The 25,828-nt window shown below is 34.7% G+C and overlaps 1 protein-coding gene across 1 annotated transcript in view; it reads left to right on the top strand.

The window, feature by feature from the left end:
• The window catches only part of LOC142341633 (uncharacterized), a 147,884-nt gene extending 122,322 nt beyond the window's left edge, over window positions 1-25,562 (top strand). The window contains exons 15-18 of the mRNA XM_075392740.1: window positions 3,446-3,682; window positions 11,629-11,813; window positions 24,630-24,780; window positions 25,164-25,562. Coding sequence (XP_075248855.1) covers window positions 3,446-3,682; window positions 11,629-11,813; window positions 24,630-24,780; window positions 25,164-25,370 — 780 coding nt within the window. The 3' untranslated portion in view covers window positions 25,371-25,562. The remainder of the gene's footprint in view (window positions 1-3,445; window positions 3,683-11,628; window positions 11,814-24,629; window positions 24,781-25,163) is intronic.
• The last annotated feature ends 266 nt before the right edge of the window (window positions 25,563-25,828 follow it).

Here is a 25,828-nt window from a genome sequence, read left to right as displayed (position 1 = left end):
ACAGAAGGATGTTCAACTACTAAATGACATCAAAATAGTTCGCACTTTAAAATTGTTTTTCTACAAAAATCTTTTTTTTTCATTTTCTCTTCTTTCAATCCCAATCGTGGTTATTGGAATCAACGGATGCTATTTTCCGGCAATCTGCCGGGTATGTTTATAATTTTCTGTTAACTTTTTCTTTTAAAGTCTTTTTAAAACTTTTAACCTATTAACTTGTAACTTTACATTTTGGAGCTGTTTTGATAATATCTCATTGATATATAATTTTGGATGCAATTTTGAGCCATTTTTGCAAATTCGACGCTAAGAACGCTTTTTAGACCGCTTTTCTTGTTTTTTAATTGCTCTCAAGTGAATTTGGTAGCAATTGTAATTGTCATGTGGTCTTTTTAAGCAATTTTTTGTCGACCAATTTTATGTCTGACCCATTTGACTTTTCGTCCTCGAAAACGTGATAAACAAGTAAAGCCCGGAGGGCACTGAGAGGTTGAGTAACTCTTTTAGAGCCTTACGGCTTACTAGTCTCCAAGTATGCTATTCATATAACCTATTTTAAGGAGACATTTTCACGGTGTTAAGGGTGGTCTTTAATCTACAGGGTGGTCCTGAAGTTTCACCCCTACAGTAAGACAACCCCCCTCCCCACCCCAATGAGCAAGCATGCCTAAGCTGGGTGCTACCGAAACAAAAGCTAGCCGGTCGTATAAGTGCAATGAGCCCGATGTTAGTTGGTTATTTTTTAATGTCTCTTCCATTTTTTATTTTAAATTTGTTTCGCCGTCAACCTCTCAACGGCTACTATTTATGCACTCTCGTTTTTTTAAATTGCTTTACATTTCTTATCATATTTTCCATTTTAATTAAGTAACGATTGTCACGTTTGACTTCTGACTTACCTCACTCAATGTTTCAACTGAATGCATTTTAATTTCTTTCACTCATTGAATAACGCTGTGTAGTGAATTCGGTCAATGTCAAAAGAGCAAAATAAAAAACGGGATAAACCGATGAAGCCCAGTCATGAAGTCATAGTGCATTAGGTAATCTAAATTAATTAAAGCGGTTGCCAGCTGTCATTGGAGTTAATCTTATCAGTTTAGAAGCCGATTTAAGTGTGATTTTAGAAGTTAACCGAATTTGCATACCAAATTTGAACACTTTTTGACATAAAATTTTGTCAACTATCTCGTTTTTTCTCTTGATTTTCTATTCCTATGTGGGTCTAGGGTGGCTGTTTTGCGTTATGCGGGCTATGTTTTATGGTTTTGGTGACCTTTCGATGCAATTGTTATCAACTGAAATTGGTTTAAGTTGGAGAAAATTCGCGGAAATTCATTGAATTGCGTTGAGTATTTTTGCTTATTTGCTTTTCTGCCCTCTAAGAATGTTTTTTTTTCAAATTATTTTCTCAGAGTTGTTATTGGGGGTATTGCTTCTAAATGAAAAAACCAAGTTTTGATGAGCCATGTTTTTACAAAATGAATGAACCCATTCGAAGATTTTTTTTTCACTTTCGCTCATGTTTTAAGTTTTTCCAGTACTGTTGGGCGTCGAATGGATGCTCAATGAACAATGGAGACTCTTTCTTCAGGCGTGTTAGAAAAATTTATTGAGACTTTAAAAATTTATGAAAAATGAGACGTTGAATTTTTTGAGACTTTACTAGAGCATTTTATTTTAAAAAAAGGTTTTTCTCGGTTCTTTAGTTCGTTTCAAACTTCTCGATTTTTCAGATCTGCCATTTATTATATTTTTCCCTATCGTATGGTAATCAGTTTTTCAACATAAACCAACAATATCAGACTGTGTAAAAACAATGATTTTGGAGTTGCAGCTTATAAAAATTGTTCCAAAAAATGTCATCACTTTTTTTGCTTTCCTTTTTTGTTTCCTTAGTTTGTTATTTCAAATTTAATGGTATAATGTAATAATAAATTTTATTACCTGAGTTGGTGGTCGGCCAGGATTTAAGGTAAGTTTTACGTTTAGTCAGTTCCGTTCATCTTCCCATTCGTCAACCTGTTCACACTTTTTTATGTGACTTTAGCCACACTGGAGGGGTTATGGAAGCGAAAAATCGAGTATGTTTGAGGCATGATTTCGTTTCAAACAACCTTTAAAACGAGCGAGAAATGAGTGACGAGCACGAATGATTAACAAGAGTTTTATTTGTGCCGACGTACAATCGCTCAATGTGCGCAGCTTTTACTTTTTATGACTTGACACTATTTGCTCTCGTAAAATAATTATGATTTTTGATTTTTTTCCGTTTTCTTAATCATTTTTGCCTTATCACTTATTCTCCTTAATGACACTTCTAATTGGTTACCAATGAGGCACAATGATAAAAAGTAGTAGTTTTAGCTCATAGTTAAGGTTTCGCTTACTTTGACACTGGTTTTCATCTTGTTGCCCCTTTTGATAGCCTTTTTAAACGATAGGTCTCATTAGTTGCTAATGAAGAGTAAATGATCCAATAGACGTTTTAGTTGGCAGTGAATGGCGTCTACGGATTGGACTCTCTTCTTAATAAAAACTTTTAGCCGTAATTCGAGTTTTGCCAGTATTTTTTGTTGATTTTGGTGTTTTATCACTTAATATCATTAATCAGAGAGAGCTCATTGGCTGATTGCTAATAATAACGCAGGATTGATTCAAATTAAAATTTTTACTTTTTTCATAGATAATTGTTTTGATTGACCTTATTTGTATTCACAAAAATATGCCAGTTTTCATGTTTACCCGTCTTTTTTGTTGATTTCGTTGTCATATGACTTAATCTGATTAATCACAGGTGTCCTTGGATGCTAATGAGGCACTAGTTAATATAATAATTGGTTTAATTGCGAGCTAGTAATTTTTGACTTCGATGCTATTTGTTTTCAAAAAAAATATTGAATTTTGAGTTTTACCAGTTTTTATTGCTGTTTGTGGTCTTGTCGTTTAGTTTAAATAAGAATAGGTCACATTGGCCTATTATGGTGCAATTTATTCATTTTATTGCCTTCAGATTTTATGTATGCTGTACTGTCGTTAAGGGTTTTAGTATACAGGTACCCGTTTTTTTTACTTTAGAACTTTAGAACTTTCAGATGTTCAAAACTTCTGAATTTTGCCAAATTTCTTATGCCATTTTACTTTGTCTCTCATTAATTTCTGCAAGGTTGTTTTGTGCAGTCTAAGAGCACACCTTTTCTGTTTCAATCCGGATGTTCTTCAAGGAGGTCAACGGCAGCTTTCAGGGCAATTTTTCGGCTCTGTTTAATATACATAAGCTTTAAAAGGACCTTAACCTTAGCTACCACAATCCACAAAATACTGAAAGCATTTTAAATGAATTTGACAATTTTTGTAGTGAATGACGTTCAACTAGAATAGTTTTGAACCGACAGTAGTTGGTTATGTTCATTTAAGAAGCTCATGTTTGGTCTTTACTGTTCAGATATCTCCGCATTTTGCCAAGATCAGAGCGCGCTTTCCCAATGTTCACACGATGGTATTTGAGGAGACTAACGTAAGACACATGCACCAGTTGAACGCACTAGCGCAACTGAGGAAACTTGACCATCTTGTGATTAAGAAGAATGGAAACCCACTCGTGAACAATATGCAATTGTGGAGGTACTACGCCCTGCATCGACTCAGTCATTTCAATATCCGCAGAATCAACGAAACACCAGTTAGTACTATTTTGAGGATTAATGACAAATTATATATTAATGTTCAAGGCTTCTGAATTTCAAAAAATCAAGCAACGTAAAATTAGTTTATAGCAATTAATTGTACAACTTTTGGTATTGTGTATTGTATGCGATTTTCGTACAATCAATTTCGAAATTAATTGGCGTTTGAAATTAATTGGCGCGAAATAAAATACGTCCTTTTTTTCCATTTTTTTTTGGTTGCGGCTTCAGGTGTAATGTACAAAAATTCGGTGTCATTCTGAAGTCTTCCGGCTATGTTTTTATGCATAATTTTTGCTTGATTGTTAGTCGGTCTATGTTAAATATTTGTTTGACGTATAATTTGAAGCAGTTTATTTATTGTTTCTCTTTTAGCTGTTTTAATCATTTGTTTTTCTGGAGATTTACTTGCACGAGCCTTCTAGTCGTTTCCGGTATTATACCGGTTGTGTTTTCACGCAAAACAGTTGAAACTGCTGAAATTTATTGAAGAACTACCTCTCGTTTCTCGTTAACATAATTTGATCGCGCAGCGTAATTCGAATTTGCTCACTCAACACAATTACTTGCTACAAGGTTTTTCATAGTTTTTGTGAGGGTCGTTGATAATTTCATTATTTCATTTTATCTATTTATATGTATTATTAATTGCTCTCGAACGAAGTTCGTAGCAATTATTGCAAACGTGTTGGTCTTTTTTCGCTTGACGGTTTTTCGTTTTCTTCTAGAACATTCTTTGACTTCTTAAATGACTTTTTCACGCTTTCGTTCTCCATTTTTGAGTGATCTCTATTGCTCTCACTCCGAAGTAAAGCCTTTTGTTAAAATAAAATTGATTGCAGCAAAGTTAAAACAAGGACCTGATAGGTGGGCAGTGCTTCTGGTGAGGGATCGCGAGGTCAATGGTTCGAAGCCCGGTGTGGTCAAATATTTTTGCACCCATAAAGAAACATTTATCTAGGCTACGCCCCCTGAATTAAATTGCCTCGCCTGTTGCAAGTGATCAATTCTTCCGACATTAGTCGATTTATGTTTAATAGCCGCCCTCATCTTCTCAGCCGGCTATTATAGCGCTCCTATTTTTTTTTACTTCGTCGAATAAAAAAATGTTTCGCTTTACCTCATTTTGCCGCCTTTTCAACATTTTGCGTGAAATCTTTTTGACTTCTCTAGGCTAGTTTCTCTCTTCTCTCATTCTGCTAAAAGTGATTTTGAACATCAGTTGCTCAGCAAAGCAATTCAAAATGAACAGAGATAGTACAAAATGGATGTCAGAAATAGAAACGGGATAAACCCATAAAGCCCAATTTTAGATGCCCGCTATTTGAACGTCGTTCCTATAAGTCTTATTTACCATCTCTAATGCTTATTGTTATTGATAGTAGCCCCTGTAGCCTCTCTCTAAGAAACAGAAGTATGTTCAACTACGAAATGCCATCAAAATAAATCGGACTTAAAAATGTTTTTGTACAAAAATCTTTTTTTTCAATATCTTCTGTTATTTCAATCCCAATCATGCTTATTGGAATCAACGGCGGCTATTTTCCGGCAATCTGCCGGGTATGTTTTAAATCTCAAGTCTTGCGCAGCAATGTTTGGCAGTCTACTGGCTATGTTTTCAAGAGAGGCTGTTAAGTTTTACCAATGTTATTAAATTTTATGTGAAGTTTAGTGGCGGGCCAGTTCTTTAAACTTTTTGTGTTGGGGCTATTCAACTTTGAGATATTTAGAGAATGGTTTTAATCAATTTCATTTTAAAACACTACAGTTTTCTAGAAAAATTTATAGATTAAGCTCTCAATATTTTTAAGTCGGGTCATAATTGTTCTCAAACAAATTTGAAGTAATTATTGTCAAGTGTGCCGTTTTTATCCGTAAGTTTTCCACTTTCAGCCTTGAGTATTTTAGTCATGAATTCGTTTTAGTCGTAGTAGTGAATGGGTTAAATTTTCGCTTATTCTTTCTATTTTTAAATTTTATTGCCTAATTCTGTTCAATTGCACTCAAACGAAGTTTGTAGCAATTATATTAGTCATGTCTGTCTTTTTTATGCGATTTTTTGCATGACCGATTTTTCGTCTGACACTTTTGCTTGAATAGTCGCAAGATTTTATTAAAAATTTGCAATTGTTAAAAAAAATTTTTAATACTTTTTCCTTCTCTGAATTTAAAGACCATTACTTGCATACGAAACTTTTTAAGTCTTGGAGATGGGTTACTTGACAAAACTTTCGAGACAAAAAATGGTTTCGAATTTTTTTACTGCGAAATTGAAAACTTTTTTAAAATTTTGCCTTCATTTTTCTATGATTTATTTACCAACAAAGCTAGAAAACTATAAATTGCAGAGTCAAATCCAATCATGGAAATTATTCCTATCTCTCTTTCTTTTGCGGTCGGTTAGGGTTTCTTCCCTTCGCTTTCTCGTTCATGTTTTATTAATCTCTCACACTCTATCTCTCTCTCTCTCTCTCTCTCTCTCTCCTCTCTCTCTCTCTCTCTCTCTTTGTTGATGCCGCATTTCAGCTGCTGATATGTGGCGTGATGGCATCATCTATTACACTCATTAAAGCTGAATTTTAGTTAAAATGTATAACATTGATTTTTTTTTTATCTTAAATGAATAAACTAGTGCCTTTTAGGAAATCATTTTTAATTGCTCTCAAATGATGTTTTCTAGCAATTATTTTAGTCCTGTTTGTCTATTTTATGCGATTTTTCACTTGACCCATTTTTCGTCTAACGCTTTTAACTTTTCGTCTTCCAAAACGGGATAAACAGGTAGCGCCCATTGGGAATTAGGTGCACATAGTGCCTTTCAGCTCTGTTTCTGCTGAAACTTTTTTGGAGGCGTTTTTTGGTTTCAACATTTTAACATCACGATTTATTGCATTTTTTTGACAAAATGTTCAAATTTTTTCAATTTTAATAAACATTTGTTTTTGATTCTTGTCTTTCCAGACGCAGGGGTTAGTAAACGTCCTCAGGGGTTCAATAATATGTTACGGAAAAAATTTTATTTGCCATGGAATTGTTTTCGTTAATTTTCTTTAGGTTTCTCAAGAGTCACATTACCTCCTCTAGGGTCTAATTTTAGATTAATGGAAAGGTTTGAGATGTAATGGAATGTTCTTCATGATTTTAATATCAGTAATTGTTAAAAATATTTGCAATTTTCTCAGGTTTTTTTTTGATAATTTTGACTTTTTTATAATTTGTTTTCCGGCACCACGGTTCTAGGACCTCCTCCAAGGTTTGATCATAATGATAAGTTGTCGCATAGTTTTTAGAGTTAATGGAATGGTTATCAGTATTTTAATGACTCATGCTTTAGCAATTTTTCGATAATTTTTTTACTTTTCGGATGGAAAATTATTATCATGTTCCAAATTTTTGGATCTTTATGAGCCAGTGAAAATATTTACTTCTTGAAATAGGGATACTGGATAATCTCTTGAGACAATGAAATAGTTATGAAGATTTTATTATCTCAATTAACAATTTTTCAAATTTTTTGAATTTTTTTTTGTCCTTTTCTGAGTTTAAAGATCATTACTGGCCAACAAAGCTTTTCAAGTCTTGCGGATGGGTTACTTGACATGACTCCTGAGACAAAAAAATAGTTCTGAACATTTTCAATGTGAGATCTGGAAGCTTTTCTTTTTGCAATATTTTGTGCAAATTTTTTAAAATGTTTTTGTTTGATTTGTTTACTAACAAGGCTAGAAAACTTAAAGTTGCAGAGTCGAATCAACGTAAAGCCAGCCTCAATATACCGTGGCTAGCTACTGACAAAGCCAACCGATCTCTGGTCGCTTGAGAGCAATTTGCCCGACGTTAGTCGGTTATGTTTTTTGCTTTTCACACCAGTTTTTGATGTCCAATCGATTAAATCGTTTATTTGGAGATGTCTCACTGTTATAAAAGAAAATAAAGATGTGAGAGGACAGATTTTCTATAAAAATAATTGAACGTTAAGTGCTGTTTTTTGTAGTCTTTTTTGCTGATGTTTTAAGCGTTTTTCTGTGCGCTTGAGTTTCGAGTTGTGCTCAATCAAAAGACAAACGCTTTTTCCGAAGGTTTTGTAAGAACAATGGTTGACACTTGGCATTTTTCAGTGAATTTCATAAAAAAGTAAACAAATGTTTAGATTTGGTTCTTTAATTTTCTTTTTGCTCGATCTTTCTCGTTCTTCGAGGTGTATCATTTTTGTATCTTTTTTATGTTTTTTTTTTAATCATATCATATAGACTTTAATTAGACATTGACCAATTTTATTAAGCAATCTGGTATAAAGAATTGTTTTGAGTCGAAATTTGTGAGGAATTTCGAAGAAAGTGGTATCACTTTCACTTTTTTTCCCTTTATGAGTTTTCCGTTTTTTTTCAAGATCTGTTCACCTTTTTTGTTTTGTTTCACGCCAATGAGGAGTGATGATTTAATTCACGTTGGAGTAGTAAAAGGAGCAGAAAACCGAGTAGGTTTGACTCGGGATTTTTTTTCAAATGACCTAAAAAGCGTTCGAATAATTTGTGGGTTCTCGAGGGTTTTTTTCGCCTGCGTCTATTTCATTTCTGTTTAATAGCCGCTTAGCGATAGTTGGGGCTTTTATTGGCCTTCTCTTGGTTTTTTTTATTGCGTCGGCGAAATTTTTGTTATGACCATGTGACGTCACAACTACTTAAAATCTGCTTTTTGTTCATTCGCTCATGCAATTTCAACTGAAGTGCGTGACTGACGTCATTTTTCGCTCTTAGTGGAGTGAGTTTTTTTGTTCATTTGCGTGATTAAATTTTTGGCCACACTTGACTTACCTCACTCACAAAAATGATTTCCTCACTTTGAAATTGACTTTTATTTACTTTAATTCAAAGAGATAAGGTCAAATGGGTGTGTGTCCCTCTAAATGAAGGTTATTAGAGAGCAGCTAATAGAGGCATCAAAAACTTATAGATTTTAAATCAAAATATAACATATCAGCCTTCAATGAAAAGACGAGTTTTTTGTCTGTCTTTTTTTGCTGTTTTTTTGAGACTGCAGATCTACGAATCTATTGCGGCTATTTTCTGGCAATCTGCCAGCTATGTTTTTCATAAATTATGATTATTTTGAGAACTCATTCTTGTGGGTAATTCTTAAACCATTACCCCTTAAACCTGTAACCCGTTATCAAAACTAAATATTTAAGTGCTTGTAGACTTTTTCAATTTTGCGCATATAGTGCTCCGTTGACTGTATTAGTTTGATGTTACTGTAAAGATATTTGTCAGGTCATTTGACCATTATATTCTTTGCATCGTGAATCGGAATCCTGCTAGGTTTTTATAATTCGCTTTACTTTCTCCATCACGTTTTTCGTTTTACATGAGTCAAGACTTTCACGTTTAACTCCTTTCTTACTATTTCAACTGAATGAATTTTAGATTTTCATTCATTGACATACGCAATGTAGTGAATACGGTTAAGGTCAAAATAAGTCATAGTGCATTAGGTTTTCAAAGATCTTTAATTTTACTGCCAGCTGGTATTAGTATTAAGCTGAATAACTTTTTGTTTAGAAGCTGAATTAAATATAATTTAATAATCCAACTGAAATTTCACACGACATTAGAACAATTTTTGAAAAAAGTTTCGTCACTCTTATCTCTTCTTTTTCAATCTCGAGCGGGTCAACGGCGGCTATTTTCCAGCAGGTTGCGATGTATGTTTTTCATACAAACGAATTTTGCTTCTTTGCTTAGTGTGTGAATTGAAGGGGTGGGTATTTTCAAAGTTTAGCGAAGGGAACTAAGTTGGATTACTGTCAATAGTATCCTATCTACACCACGCTTTCAACTTCGTGTCTTAAAACATTCATTATAGCTGCAAAGCTGTACGCTGAGCAGAGCTATATTGCGGTGCTCTTGGTTTTTAAATGCCCTTGAACGAAGTTCATAGCATTTATTGTAAATGTGTTGATCTTATGCAAAATTTTTGCTTGACCGTTTTGACTTTTCGAGTGACTTTTACGACCTTAAATTTTTGCGTTTCGCGTGATCTAAAATTCTCTCTCAATCACAATTTCAAGCAGCTGAACTCAATTGGTGGCAATTTAATACTAAAAGTCGATTGAAAAGTGTGCCGAAACTAATGCCATTTTTCACTTTAAATCTTAAGGATATATTTTAACCTGTAATGTGGTTATTTGAAGCCCACTATTGAATTTTGTAGTCCCTTTTAGGCTCCCCCTCCCGCTGCCCCCGACTGAAGCAGACTGCAAGTAAATAGAGCTCCCACAAGTTGTTCGAGAGCAATTCTTCCGACGTTTAGTCGGTTATGTTTTTGTTTCGTCATCTGACGCTCTTTTTTCGTTTTACATTTAATCACACAACGAAGCTGAAAGTCAAATTTTTTTTCTGACTTCTTCCTCTCACAAACGGAGTTTGCGTGCGTGACGTCATTTCTCACTCTCTCTAGCAAAGGTTTTAAGACTATTTTCGTGATTAGATTTTGATCATGACTTACCTCACTCAATAAAATGACTTTTGCACTTTAAAACTTAAGTTTAATTTGATTTAGTTTAAGTTCAAAGGAAATCATATGCGCAGTGAATGTCCCTAATAAGAGGCTTCTGCTGAATGAATTTAACAAGCTTTATTAATAGCCGCCCTCATCTTCACAGCCGGCTATTATAGTGCTCCTATTTTTTTTTACTTCGTCGAACTTTTGTTTCGCTTTACCTCATCTTGCCGCTTTTTCGACATTTTGCGGGAGATATTTTTGACTTCTCTAGGCTAGTTTCACTCTTTCTCATACTGCTCAAAGTGTTTTAAACAGCAGCTGCTCAGCAAAGCAATTCAAAATGAAGAGAGTCAGTATAAAAAAATCAAAGTCAGAAATAGAAACGGGATAAACGCATAAAGCCCAATTTTGGATGCTAGCTATTTGGACATCGTTCCTATAAGTCTTAGTTACCATCTCTAATGGTTATTGATATTGATGCTAGCCCCTGTAGCCTCTCTCTAAGAAACAGAAGTACGTTCAACTACGAAATGCCATCAAAATAAATCGGACTTAAAATTGTTTTCGTACAAATTTTTTTTTTTAATAGCCGCCCTCATCTTCTCAGCCGGCTATTATAGCGCTCGTATTTTTTTTTACTTCGTCGAATAAAAAAGTTTTTCGCTTTACCTCATTTTGCCGCTTTTTCAACATTTTGCGTGATATCTTTTTGACTTCTCTAGGCTAGTTTCTCTCTTCTCTCATTCTGCTAAAAGTGATTTTGAACATCAGTTGCTCAGCAAAGCAATTCAAAATGAACAGTGTCAGTATAAAAAATTGAAGTCAGAAGTACAAACGGGATAAACCCATAAAGCCCAATTTTAGTTGCCCGCTATTTGAACGTCGTTCCTATAAGTCTTAGTTACCATCTCTAATGCTTATTGGTATTGATAGTAGCCCCTGTAGCCTCTCTCTAAGAAACAGAAATACGTTATGTTCAACTACGAAACGCCATCAAAATATATCGGACTTAAAAAATGTTTTTGTACAAAAATCTTTTTCAATATCTTCTATTCTTTCAATCCCAATCATGCTTATTGGAATCAACGGCGGCTATTTTCCGGCAATCTGCCGGGTATGTTTAATATCTTCTATTCTTTCAATCCCGATCATGCTTACTGGAATCAACGGCGGATATTTTTCGACAATCTGCCGTGTATGTTTAATTTATGGCTGAATGTTTTTTTTAACCTAGCGTTCTGAGTGGCGTCGATTTTTTTTTCAATTTAGATCGGTATCTGTTTCTATCTCTATTATACGGCACGCAAGTCTATTATTTCGCAGCTATTCCGGCAATCTGCTGGCTATTTTCGTGAAAATTAGTGACTACCTAAAAAATTACTGGTTGAAATGCTTTTTTTGTGGAAACTCTCCAATTTTTTCTTGATGACATGTGGTGCAGGTGACGCAAGAAGACTTGGTTGAGGCTGACAAGCTATTTGGCGACTTAGTGTCTGTCTTGAACTGCACGGTGTCAGCTTCGGCCATAGCAAGTGCCAACTCATCCGCCAATTCTTCCTCTGGTGGAACAGGGGGAGGTGGAGGATCTTCCACCACTCCTAGAGTCAACTCGGCAGATGTCACCAGGTATACACCAAAAAACTTCCCCTGGTAGAACGTGTTTGTCCGTAATTGATCTTGATCAAGATTCCAGCTTTTAAGTGGCTGATAATTATAGATCTTTTCATGTCCTCATTGAACGGCTTTTTGCGCTTATTGATATATAATGTCAACGCTTTATAATTTGAGGGTTGATAATTTAATGTTTCCGATGTACAAATTACTCTGGGAAAAACGTAATAGGTTTTACTTTGCCGTACAGGCTTTTTTGATCAAAAATTTGCTCGCTGTGGGGGAGCCAGGAACAAAAGTTTTCCAGGTACGCCTCCCTTCGAAAGGCTATTATTGGGCTTCTCTCGGTGTTTTACAATTAAAAGAATTTGAATTCTATTGGGGCGGTGTATTTTTTTCAGATCTGTTGCCACATTTTCCTGATTAATTGATCTCAAACGAAGTTTGTAGCAATTATATTAGTCCTGTCGGTCTTTTTATGCGATTTTCCGCTTAACCGATTTTTTTTTTATCTGACGCTTTTGACTTTTCGTCCTCAAAAACGGAATAAACGGGTAGCGCCTTGCGGGCATTAAGTTCGCTTAGAGCCTTTAGCTCATAGTCTCCAAGTATGCGATTCACAGAAACTGTTTTGGAGACATACTTATTGGCGTGAAGGGCGGTTCTTTGAGGTTGACCCCAAGAGCCAAGGAACCTCCTCTAGGGTTTGAAAATAGGTTACTATATAATTTCTAGATGTAATGGAATATCTTGCAAGATTTTAAGATCACGAATTTTGGCATTTTTTTTACCATTTTTTCAATTTTTTGGCATTGTTTATTATTCAGGTTTTTTGAGCCTCAAGGGTCAGAAAACCTCCTTTAGTGTTTGATAATAAGTTACTGAAAAATTTTCGTTTGTGATTGATTAATTTTAAACTTCTTAATATCACAATTTTTAGGAATTTTTTTTAAAACTTGTTTTTTTTTGAAATTATTTAGAATTCTCTAACCTCAAGAGCCACGGAACTTCCTCTAGGGTTTGATGATAAGCTGCTACATAGTTTCTAGAGTTGATGGGATGGTGATCAATATTTTTTATGACTCCATTTTTGGTAATTTTTGGAATTTTTTGAATTTTTGTTCCGAGTGTATGGATCTGTATCAGCCAGTGAAACTTTTTCAGGCTTGAAACAAGGATACTGGATAGTCTCTTGAGACAATGAATTGGTTCTTAAGATACTAATATCTTGAATTTTAGCAAGATTTTGTTAAAATTTGCAATTTCCAAAATTTTTTAATTTGTTCTTTTCTGAGTTTAAAGACCAAGGTACTGGCCAAGGTACTTAACAGAACTTTCGAGACAAAAAATGGTTTTGAATTTTTTTACTGCGAAGTTGAAAACTTTCAATTTTGTCTTTCATTTTTCTATGATTTATTTACTAACAAAGCTAGAAAACTATAAATTGCAGAGTCGATCCAATCATGGAAATTATTCCTATCTCTTTCTCTCGCGGTCGGTTAGGGTTTCTTCCCTTCGCTTTCTAGTTTATGTTTTATTAATCTCTCACACTCTATCTCTCCCTTTTTGTTGAAGCCGCATGGCATCATCAATTACCCTCATTAAAGCTGAATTTTAGTTGAAATGTATAACTTATATTTTTCTATCTTAAATGACTAAACAAGTGCCTTTTAGGAAATCATTGTTAATTGCTCTCAAATGATGTTTTTTAGCAATTATTTTAGTCCTGTTTGTCTATTTTATGCGATTTTTCGCTTAACCGATTTTTCGTCTGACGCTTTTGACTTTTCGTCCTCAAAAACGGGATAAACAGGTAGCGCCCAGCGGGCATTAAGTGCTCTTAGAGCCTTTCAGCTCTGTCTCAGCTCGGACTTTTTTGGAGACTTATACTTCTGGTGTGAAAAGCTGTTCTTAGAGTTTGAAAACCCTTCCACTTTTGACCCTACCCACTATTGCCCCGAACCTGCGCTGTTACCCTTACCCCCACCCCACCCCACGCAAATTTATGCTGTTTTGCCGTTTTTTCAAGCTTTTTCAAAAATTCGCTTTTTTTGGTTTTTATCAGCCCTAGGTTTCAATACCTCCTTTAGGTTTTAATAAGAGGTTACTTTATATTTTATAGTGGTAATGGAATGGTTGCATTATTTTAACATCACAAGTTAAGCATTTTTTTGACGAAACGTGCAATTTACAATTTTTTTGACATTTGTTTTCCCGGATCTATTGTTACACCCCCAGTGTTTTTTATGACCCCCAATAACAAATTATAAGTTGTTATATAGCACGTAAGTATGTAAGAAAATAGGACGTGCGCCTGGGGGTCATAAAAAATTTATGCTCACTAAGCGGGGGGGGGGGGGCAAAACAGAATAGATCAGTTTTTCCTTTCAGGTTTTTCCAGACCCAGGGGCAAGAAAACATCATGAGGGGTTTGACAACAAAAAACTGACAAAATTTTTTTGGCCAGTTTTTCAGTTTTTCTATGGAATAGTTTTTTTCTAATTACACAAATTCTAGCAATTTTTTGATAAAACTTGCTTATCAAGTTTGTTTGAAAATTGTCGTGTTTTAGGTTCTTAAGCCTCCAGAGCCAAGGAACGTCCTCTAGGGTTTGAAATTAGGTTACTGTATAATTTCTAGATGTAATGGAATGTCTTGCAAGATTTTAACATCACGAATTTTGGCATTTTTTTTGTCAATTTTTGCCATTTTTTCAATTTTTGACATTAGTCATTATTCAGGTTTTTTGAGGCTTGTCAGAAAACCTCCGTTATGGTTTGATAATAAGTTACTACGTTACTGGAAAGTTTTCGTTTGTGATGGATTAATTTTCATTTTCATCTTTTAAATATCACAATTTTCGAAACTTGTTTTTTTAAAGTTTTTGAATTCAAAATTTTTTTTAATTCTCTTGCCTCAAGAGACACGGAACGTCCTCGAGGGTTTGAAAATAGGTTACTGTATAATTTCTAGATGTAATGGAATGTCTTGCAAGATTTTAACATCACGAATTTTGGCATTTTTTTTTTGACAATTTTTGCCATTTTTTCAATTTTTGACAGTCATTATTCAGGTTTTTTGAGGCTTGTCAGAAAACCTCCGTTATGGTTTGATAATAAGTTACTAAGTTACTGGAAAGTTTTCGTTTGTGATGGATTAATTTTCATTTTCATCTTTTAAATATCACAATTTTCGAAACTTGTTTTTTTAAAGTTTTTTGAATTCAAAATTTTTTTTTGAATTCTCTTGCCTCAAGAGCCACGGAACGTCCTCGAGGGTTTGATAAAAAGCTTCCTGCTGCATAGTTTCTAGAGTTAATGGGATAGTGATCAAGATTTTTATGACTCCAGTTTCAGTAATTTTTGGATAAAATTTAAAACTTCTCAAGTTTGTGGAAATTTTTTTATTTTCCAAGTGTATGGATCTGTATGAGCCAGTTAAATTATTTCAGGCTTGAAACAGGGATAACGGATAGTCTTTTGAGACAATGAAATGGTTCTTAAGGTACTAATATCTCGAATTTTAGCAAGATTTTTTTAAAATTTGCAGTTTTTTCCAAACTTTTTAAATTTGTTTGTCCTTTTCTGAGTTTAAAGACCATTACTGGCCAGGATACTTAACAGAACTTCCAAGACCAAAATGGATTCGAATTTTTTTTCTGCAAAGTTGAAAAGCTTTTTTTTTAATTTTGCCTTTTTTATTTTTCTATTTATTTACTAACAAGGCTAGAAAACTATGAGTTGCAGAGTTGAATCCAATGAAAATTTTTTCTATCTCTTTCTCTCTCTCTGTCGATTAGGGTTTCTTCCCTTCTCTTTGTCGTTCACTTTTTATCTCTCTCTCTCTCACTATCTATCTCTCTCTCACACTATCTCTCTCTCTCTCGCTCTTTGTTGACGCCGCATTTCAGCTGCTGTTATATGTGGCGTAATGTCATCATCTTTGATCCTCATTAACTTTTAGTTATAGTAGAAATTTGTTTATCATAGGTGACTTAGCAGGCCCTTTTTAGGATATCAATGTTAATTGCTCTCAAAGGCAGTTTTTAGCAAATATTAGTCCTGTTTGTCTCTCATGAAATTTTTCGCTTGACCGATTTTATGCCTGACCCATTTGACATTCGTCTTCAGAAACGGTATATAGAGGTAACCCCCAGAGGTTTGCATTAATTTATCTTAGAGCCGTTCAGCCCACTAGTCGTCAAGTATGCGATCAACAGAAACTGTTTTGGAGACTTATACTTACGGTGTGGATGACGTTTCTTAGAAATCGACCCCACACCCCACCCACCCACCGCCCCCATATCAATATACCCAATCCACTTTTGCACCCCCGCTGTGGTGCACCCCCGCTGTGCTCAGCTTACGGCCCTTCAATTAATCTAAAGCTAGGCTCACTTAACAGTGGCAAGCTACTGACGAAGCCAACCGCTCGCCGGTTGTTTGAGAGCATTTCGCCCGACGTTAGTCGGTTAGGTTTTTTTTGAAGTCAAATTAGCGTAGTGATTCTTCTGCTCAAGCCGAAACAGGAAGTTGAGCGAAAAATGAGTTTTTGGGATGTGAAATTTTTTCCCTCTAATTTAAAGTAGAGTGAGAAAGCTGTTTGAACACAAAATCGCTTTCTCGCCAATGGTTTTTTGTTCACATGCGGAAATTTCTCTTTGATTTTTACTGGTTTTTCTGTATTTGGGATCGATTTTTAAATGGTTTTTCCAATCCATTCTTAGTTCATTCTAGGCTTAGTTTTTTTGTTTGAGCCAAATTTATCTTTCTGGTTAGTGGTTTTTTTATTAACATGCGGCATTTTGACATTGATTTTGTTTTTTTTTTAAATTTTTGATCCAATTTTTTTAAAAATGGTTTTCCCAATTCACTCATAGTCCCCTCTAAGTGTTGATTTTAATTAGTAAATGAAAATTATTTGAGTTGTACGTCAAGACTTGTCCTGCTATGTTTTACAATTCAAAGAGTTTGAATTGTATTGGGGCGCTGTCTTGTTTTAAAGATCTGTTCACTCCAATTCGACTTCAAAAATCAAGAAAACGAGTTCTTGATTTTTGAAGTCGAATTGGAGTAGTGGTTTTGGTCACGCCGAAACAGGAAATGGAGCGAAAAACGAGTGCTTTCGCGACGTGAAATTTGTTCGCTCTAATTTTAAAGTAGAGTGGGAAAACAGTGTTTGAACAAGAATTCGTTTTCTCGCAAGTAATTTTTTGTTCACATGCGGCAATTTCACTTTGGTTTTTACTGTTTTTTAAATTTTTTGGATCGTATTTTTATTCTAAATGGTTTCCCCAATCCATTCATAGTTCCTTCTAGGCATAGTTTTTTGTTAGAATCAAATTTACCTTTCTCGCTAGTGGTTTTTTGTTGTCCCTCGCAGCATTTTGACATTGATTTTCTGTTTTTTTTTGTTTTCGATCTGATTTTTTTGGAAATGGTTTTCTCAATTCACGCATAGTCTGTTCTAGGTCTAGTTTGTTAAGTCAAGAAAGTTCTTTGAATTGTATGTCAGGACTTGTGATTACATTTTCTTTTTGCATAAGTCACTATTTTCACTATTAAGTTGCGAAAGACTTCACCCACTGTTTAAACTAAATCGATTTTAAGTTCTCACGCATTCAATTAGCAATTTGGTCAATACTGTCAAAGTCAAAAGATCAAAATCAAAAGAGACGGCTGAAACAGATAAACCCGGTCCTTGTGTCATTGAGAATTAGGTTTGCTTGCTGACATTGGTATTATGGTGATTAGTTTTCAGTTTAGAAGATCAATAAAGTTCAGTTTAGAATCCAACTGAAACTGCACGCTAAATTAGAACTTTTTGACACTGAAAAACAAACAGAAAAAAATCCGTCAATTTAACTCTCCTTGTATTTTTTCTGTTTCAATACCGATGTGCATCAAGCGCGTCAGTGGCGGCTATCTTCCGGCAGTCTGCCGGCTATATTTTTAACGTGGAGTGGTAAAAGTTGTTTGAACAACTATTCGCAGTCTCGCTAGTGTTTTTTTTTTGTTTCAATGTGGCATTCTGACATCAGTTTTTACTATTTTTTCGATTTTTTGATCTGACTATTTTCTAAGTGGTTTTCCCGATCCATTCATAATCCATTCCGGGTCATGGTTTTTGGTTTAGTTAATAAAATTCGGTGAATTGTTTCAGGACTTGTCCTGCTATGTTTTTTATTTCGATTTATCACGATTTTTGTTAAAACTATACGAAGTCACAATCACTTCAAATCTGCCTTTTGTTGATTGGTTCATTCAAATTGACCTGAATCGCATGTGTAACATAGTTTTTCACTCTTAGTGGAGAGTTTTTTGTTCATTTGAGTGATTAAATTTTTGGTCACACGCGACTTACCTCATTCTCAAAAATGACTTACTCACTCTGAAATTGATATTTCTGTACTTCAGTTCAGAGAGATCAGGTCAAGTGAGTTTGTGTCACTCTAATTGGAGATTACTCCAGAGAAGCCAATGTAAGCAACGATAAGTTTATTAGATTATTTATTTACATCTCAGCATTTAACGACAGAAGTTTCTTTTTTGGTCTGTTTCTTTACTATCTTTTGAGAGTAGATCGAATCTACTGCGGCTTTTTGCTGGCAATCTGTCAGGTATGTTTATTAATAGCCGCCCTCATCTTCTCAGCTGGTTATTATAGCGCTCCTTTTTTTTTTACTTTGTCGAATAAAAAAATGTTTCGCGTTACCTCATTTTGCCGCTTTTTCAACATTTTGCGTGATATCTTTTTGTTTTCTCTAGGCTAGTCTCTCTTCTCTCATTCTGCTAAAAGTGATTTTGAACATCAGTTGCTCAGCAAAGCAATTCAAAATGAACAGAGTCAGTATAAAAAATTGAAGTCAGAAGTAGAAACGGGATAAACCCATAAAGTCCAATTTTAGATGCCCGCTATTTGAACGTCGTTCCTATAAGTCTTAGTTACCATCTCTAATGCTTATTGGTATTGATAGTAGCCCCTGTAGCCTCTCTCTAAGAAACAGAAGTACGTTATGTTTAACTACGAAATACCATCAAAATAAATCGGACTTAAAAAATGTTTTTGTACAAAAATCTTTTTTTTTCAATATCTTTTCTTTCAATCCCAAGCATGCTTATTGGAATCAACGGTGGCTATTTTCCGGCAATCTGCCGGGTATGTTTATCGTGAGCAAGCGCTTCCTAAATACTCTCAGAACATGTTAAGTAATGTAGAATTTTAGTTGTTAATTATTGATACCTGCCCTCATGTTCTCAGAGTATTATTGTGACGCAAATTCAAAAACGAGTATTAGAAAAGTTTTTAATCAATTTTTGGTGTGAACGTAGAAGCAGGAATTGGAACGGATGAAACAATTGTGGGTTGCGAGTGGTTTGTGGATTGAACAGAAAGAGAGTAGTGCAAAAGAAATGGTTGTTTTAAATCATACAACCGTATTCGAGAGAAGCGATAAATTGAAGCGACCAAAAAATTTTGTTAACAACCTGATTTTGCTCTCGTGCGGCTTTGGCAGAGGTCTGCATTGACTGGAGCAATAATTGTAGGCTTAGTGACATAATGATTTGATGTTAAATGGGAGTTAATGAGTTTTATGCTAAATTGGAGATTTTTTGTTACATTTCGGGTTTTTAAACTATTTTAGAGATTTTCTGTCCGTTGTTTTGTTTTATCGCATTCATTGGGAATTGAAATCCCGGGTTCTGTTCAAGATAATTTTAAGTAGTTAACAGTTTTCCTGGAAAAAAAGAGTTTTCTGAAATTTTGTTAGCTTTTTTGCCAATTTCTTGCAATTGTTGAAAGAATTAATTTTTTCTAGTTTTTAATTGCTCTCAAACGAAGTTTGTAGCAATTATATTAGTCTGGTCGGTCTTTTTTAATGCGATTTTTCGCTTAACCGATTTTTCGTCTAACGCTTTTGACTTTTCGTCCTCAAAAACGGGATAAACAGGTAGCGCCCAGCGGGCCTTAAGTGCTCTTAGAGCCTTTTAGCTCTGTTTCAGCTCAAACTGTTTTGGAGACTTGTACTTATGGTGTGAAGGGCGGTTCTTAGAGGTTGAAGACACCCCCACTGTTGACCCCCCCCCCCACCATTGCCCCCACCCCCCACCGCACCACGCTCTTGCCCCCCACCCCACTGATGCCCCCTCCCTCCCCATCAGCCCGCCGGTGCACCAGTCATCCCACCATCACCCGCCCCCGTGGCTACTGACGAACAACCGATCGCTAAAAACTCGCAGGTTTATATTAATTTTCACAATTTTTTTCAAGCTTTTTGACAATTTTTGTCATTTTTTGAGTATTTTCAGCCCTAGATGTCAAGGAACCTCCTCTAGGGTTTTATAATAGTTTACTGCATAGTTTCTAGTGGTAGTGGAATGGTTTTAACATTTTAGCATCACAAATTTTAGCAATTTTTGACAAATCGTGCAAATTTTTTCAATTTTTTAGATATTTATTTTTCTTTATCCGAGTCCTTCTGGACGCAGCGGCCAGAAAGCGTCCTTTAGGGTTTGATAATAAGTTACTGAAAAATTTCATTTGCCGCAGAATAGCTTTCAATTTTTTGATATAATTTTTCTCAATTTTTTTGATAACTTGCAGTTTTTATAATTTTTTTTCGGTTTTTAGGTTTCTCCAGCCTCAAAAGGCACATAATCTCATCTAGGGTTTGATTATAGGTTACTGCATAGCTTCTAGATGGAATGGAATGTTTTTCAAGATTTTAATATCAGCCATTTTTAAAAATATTTTCAATTTTTCAAGTTTTTGAATCTTTTTGAATTTTTAATCATTTTTTCCTGCACCAGGATCATAGGGACTTCCTCAAGGCTTGATGATAAGCTGTCGCATAGTTTATAGAATTAATGGAGTGGTTATCAATATTTTAAAGACTCCACCTCTTAGCACTTTTTTGATAAAATTTAATTTTCAAATTTTTTGAAAGTTGTTATTATGTTCCAAGTTTATGGATGTTCATGAGCCAGTGACGCTATTTAAAGCTGGGAAGAGGGATGCTGAATAGTATCTTGAGACAACAAAATGGTTTTGAAGATTTTAATTTCTTGAATTTTAGCAAGATTTTTTGCTATTGTTTTCGAATTTTTTGAATAATTTTGTCCTTTTGAGTTTAACGATCATTAATGGCCAACGAAGTTTTTTGTCTTGCAGATGGGTTACTTGACATAACTCCAGGAGAAAAAATAGTTCGGAACATTTTCACTGCGAAATCTAGCAGCTTTTATTTTTAGTTTCGCAAAATTTTGTAAATTTTTTATAATATCAATTTTTTTATTTGGTTTATTTACTAACAAAGCTAGAAAACTAAAAGTTGTCGAATCAAGGAGTCGAATCAAGCTAAAGCTAGGCTCACTAAACCGTGGCTAGCTACTGAAGAAGCCAAACGCTCGCCGGTCGTTTGAAAGCAATTCGCCCGACGTTAGTCGGTTATGTTTAGTTCAGTTAGGTTTTTAGGGTTAAATTTTTCATTTATTTTCTTGTGTATTTATTGCCGATTCAAATGGAAACACTTCTGTTGAAAGAGCTAGTTTTTTTTGGCGCAGACGAATGTTTGGGAGTCATTTCTGGAATTATTCCGGCAGTTTTTCTGATAACTGAGGTAGCAGAAATACCGTAAAATTAAGAAGCATAGAATTGTTTTTTGTTCATAACTTCTTTTGAACCACAGCGCGAAATGTAGGCGTAAAACAACTTTCGCAAAGCCAGCAAATTGTTTTTGATAACCAACGGCTTTTTCAACCTCCTCTTTTCAAATTTTAAGATTTATTTCTAAGAGAATTTTGTAAACTGAATAATATTCAGGCTGTATTCATAGCGCTTTGTTAATTAAAGGGATTGTTATGCCAATTTGGAGATTTTTCAACTGTTTTACGAAATTTAAGTCTATTTTGCGATTGAATTCAAGTCTGTTTTACTTTTTGGATTGTTTTACCGCGCGTTGTTCTACAATTCAAATTAGTTATTTTGGTACAAAGCAGTTGTTTTCTATAAAATTTCCAAAGAAAGTAACAGTATTTATCTCTGTCTTAGTTTTTCTCCTTTTTCAAAGTTGAGCTCAATATTGCTTGGCTTTTTTGTCGTCAGCAATTTCGTTGCCTCGATTTTATAAAAACAAGGTTTTTTTCGTGTACTTTTACGATCTGAAAAAGTGGTTTAATTCTTAGGTCAGTTTAATTTTTGGCCATTTTTATTCGTTATTTGACTTATTGTTATTTTCTCTGCTTTCTTGAGTTCTGACAGCAGCTTTAGTTATTTTGTGGATTGCTAGCTTTTTCCTGAAGTCGATTTTGATGCCGCTTTCCGGAATTCTACCGGCTGTGTTTTGGTAGATAATATTGAAACCCTTTATTTAAAACAGTGAAATGATTGCAAACGGTTTTTAGGTGTAAATTGCTGAGAAAATTTGAAGAGTACAAAGACGACAGAGCGAGAGAGAGAGAGAGAGAGAGAGAGAGAGAGAGAGAGAGAAAGAGAAAGAGTGTGGTGTTCTGTTCATGTCGCTTTTTTGAGAGAGTGCGAGAATAGGTGTAAAAAATATGCAAATCACTAGCCACTTTTTCAAAGCAGTTTTTAGATTTAGGTTTCACTTTTTGCTCTAAGTGGTTTATTTCATATATATTGGCAAATACTTGTAGATTTAGGAACAATTTTGGTCGTTCTAGACATTTATAATGAACTCACACATGCAATTTTTAGTTATTTCTGACATTTGACGTTTCTTACTGAGAGCGACTAATGTATTGTTTTTAAAATATGTACAATTATACTTTGTGGTTTTTTTACGCTTCGAACTGCAGGGTATTTCAGCCCGGTTTGTCAAAGAAAACCTTTTTCGACCTTTTTTGTCAATCTTTTATCTCTATACCAATTTTGTTTTTGTTCAGAATACATTTGTTTCGTTGATGTTTACATTCTTTGTATTGATGTAGTTTTTTGAAAGAAATCACCTGAATGTTTGATGGGTGAGTATTGAATTATTGGAGCAATTTAAAAAAAAAATCTGGGTTTTCTTTTTGTCTGTCTAAATTATTTTTTGAATGTTTTTTAATAGCCACGAAGCAATAGCGGCTATTATTAGGGACATCGTGTTTTTTTTTACTTCGTCGTCTCCATGGATTATTCTGGAGACCTGACTTCTTGAAATTTACTTTCAATTTCGGTGATTTCTACTGCTTTGCGGTTGAAATTTGTGAGCGTTACGTCATATGTACTGCTTTTAGATCAATTGCGTGACTTCCTTCACTCAAAAAAATGATTTCCGAACCCGCTTAATGAACTTTAAATTTTATGAACATTTACTAGTCAGTAATGTGTGCATCTAAGTAGGGCCAATCGTTGTGCCCTATTTCTTGAGTATTAGAGTCTTGAGTTTTTGATATCGAATATGAATTTTGAAAAAGCTCCATAAGGGCTTTTGCCTTAAAAAGGAGCGTATATGTCTTATAACAATGACAGTCGTAATCTAACCAAAAATTCTAGTGGTCTATTAAAGGACTTGTGGTCAATCTGTCTATCTTATTTCTTTAGTTGTTTCATTTCATGGAAGGCCACAAGCGGCTATTTTCCGGCAATCTTCCGGCTATGTTTTCAAGCGGGCAGTAATAGAGTGAACAAATTCAGTAGTATTAGAACACCTCAAAAATCCCTGAAGATTAAATAATGAGATTTCGAACTACGTAGGGAATATTTTAAAATTTGATGATGAAAAGACAGTGAGGTTTTTCCTGTTTTCTTCTTTGTCGTATGCTCGGTATGCGTCGTTTTTTTTCTCACAAGTACATCGTTGAGCAAATATTTACGGTTTCACGCAGCAGGAGTGCCCAAAATTTGGAGATTCAACATCTGAAGTATCTTCAACCTAGTGTTGATTGATGTTGCTCTTCTTTTTAAAAATTTCTGCGGGGTTTGTTTTTAATTGATAGTTTTCGGAAGTCATTTTTTAGATCAAGGTAGTAAACATGAGAGTCGATTTTGGAGTCTCTGGAAATTTTTAATGGTTTTATTGGAATGATTTTTAAGCAGTAAACTAAGCGCGTGAAAAATTTTAAGTTTGGAGTGATTTCACTTTGGACAAAATTGGCGAGCGGAGTTAAATTAGCGGGCCTTTTTGTTCATACTGCTGTTTTCGAGCTTAATTTTTTGTTCGTGTGGTTCAGACAGTTTCTTTTCTTATAAACTTTTTTTCTGGGTCAAGTGGTTTGGATTCGCTGGTGGTATAGTTTTAAGCTCTTTGATTTGGTGGTACAGTTTTTTGTTAATTAATGAATGTTACACTAAATTTGTGGTTTTCTGCAACTTTGCAAATTTTTAGGCTATTTTTACCGCTTCTTCGCCCAATGTTTTGCTTTGTTGGGAGTTCAAAAGAGGGCTTTTGCTTGAAAGAAACAAAGTGGTTAAATTTTAAAGGCAGACCTCAGTTTTTGTTGAGAAATATAAAAAAATCGATTTTTTTTAATTTCTTGAATTTCATTTTTCAAAATTAGAGAATATTGTGAGACTATAACGGCCTGTCTATTTTTGTGTTAGAATTTTGAAGCTTGAAATTTCATTAAAGAGAGGAATTTGTTCAGTATGTAAAGAACTAATCGAGGTCGTATATTCACCAATCAGTTTCGAGTTTGGAGTTTTAGCATTTCTTGAGGTCGCATATGAACTTGAGTTCGCATGTGAACTAATCTCGGAGGAACAAAGCCTAAAATCGGTTTTAAATAGTTATGTATGGAAAATCGCATTCAGAAGCTAACAATGTACCTATATTTGTTTTTTGATGTGCGTTTTGTACTAATAAATGATCGTAGCTAATATGTTTAGAAGCAGTAAACGTCACACGAATAGCAATCCTTTGACTTCATCTGACTCGGACCTGAAAAGGGTAACTGTGGGTGGGGTGGGCTGCACGAGAGGGGGCTTCACTAACCCACTCCAGTTCATGCCAGAAGACAGGAAAATCATACTGGACAATGCTAGTTTTCATCAAAACCAACTATTGTGACATGGATCTGAAATCATTAAGATGGAAATGACACAAAATTGTTCCGGACGCAAAATATTGTTTATTTTGGACGCGTCTCTAATTTCAAACTGAATCATTTTTTGTTAACAATTTGATTGTTTTCATTTTCAAATAAAAATTAGCTGAACATATTCCACATTATTCTCAGTTTTAAGTTAATATGTCTTTTCGCCGTAATTAACTAATTTTGTCATTAGTTTGATAATTAGATCGATTAAAAAGAGGCTCCTAACCAAGATACTGGAAAGCGTTTTGCCTTTGTCTCGATTTCAACAGCAAATCCTTACGCATTTATTTTGCTACAATTTAAACGTTGGTGTTGAATCTTTCAGGACCTGACGTGTGCGAAGAGCGCCTCTTCCAAACTGGTGACAAATTGCATGCGTGATGCTCTTAGTATTGAACACAAACAGAGAGTATTAGATGGAACATGGGACAAACTGTTCAACCAATTAGTCGCCAACTATGTCTCTCAGATGGTAGACTACAGATCCTTCATAAACAGAAGTCTCAAAGAAATTGACGTGTCGGATATCTGACAAATTTAGGAAACTTCATGCACTCTACGTGCTTAAACTAGTGTCTCGATAATTTGTACATCAGCTATATCTGGTAGCTTTGAAGTAGAGTTAGTGTAAAAATTGTATCTATGTAAATATTTATTGGAATTTAAGTATGGAAATGTCAAATTGAAAGATCTAAGTTAGCTGAATTAAATAAGCTGCTTTCAAGTTTTTTATTAATAGCCGCGAAGCGATAGCGGCTAATATTGGAGACATCGTGGTTTCTTACAAATCAAAGAATTTGAATTGTATTGGTGCGCTGTCTTTTTTAAATATCTGTTCACGCTTTTTTGGGCTTTTTCACGTCAGTGAGAAGTCAAATTAGAGTATTGATTTTGATCACACTGAAATAGTAAAGGGAGCGAAAAATCGAGTAGATATGAGGAGTGACTTTTTTCAAAATACCTTTAAAGTGGAGTGAGAAATTGGTGTTT

This window comes from Convolutriloba macropyga, chromosome 6, assembly GCF_964194025.1.
Source record: "Convolutriloba macropyga chromosome 6, txConMacr16.3, whole genome shotgun sequence".
NCBI classification, from domain to species: domain Eukaryota; kingdom Metazoa; phylum Xenacoelomorpha; order Acoela; family Convolutidae; genus Convolutriloba; species Convolutriloba macropyga.
The sequence above is the reverse complement of the archived record's forward strand: the minus strand, read 5'-3'. Positions and strand labels throughout refer to the sequence as shown.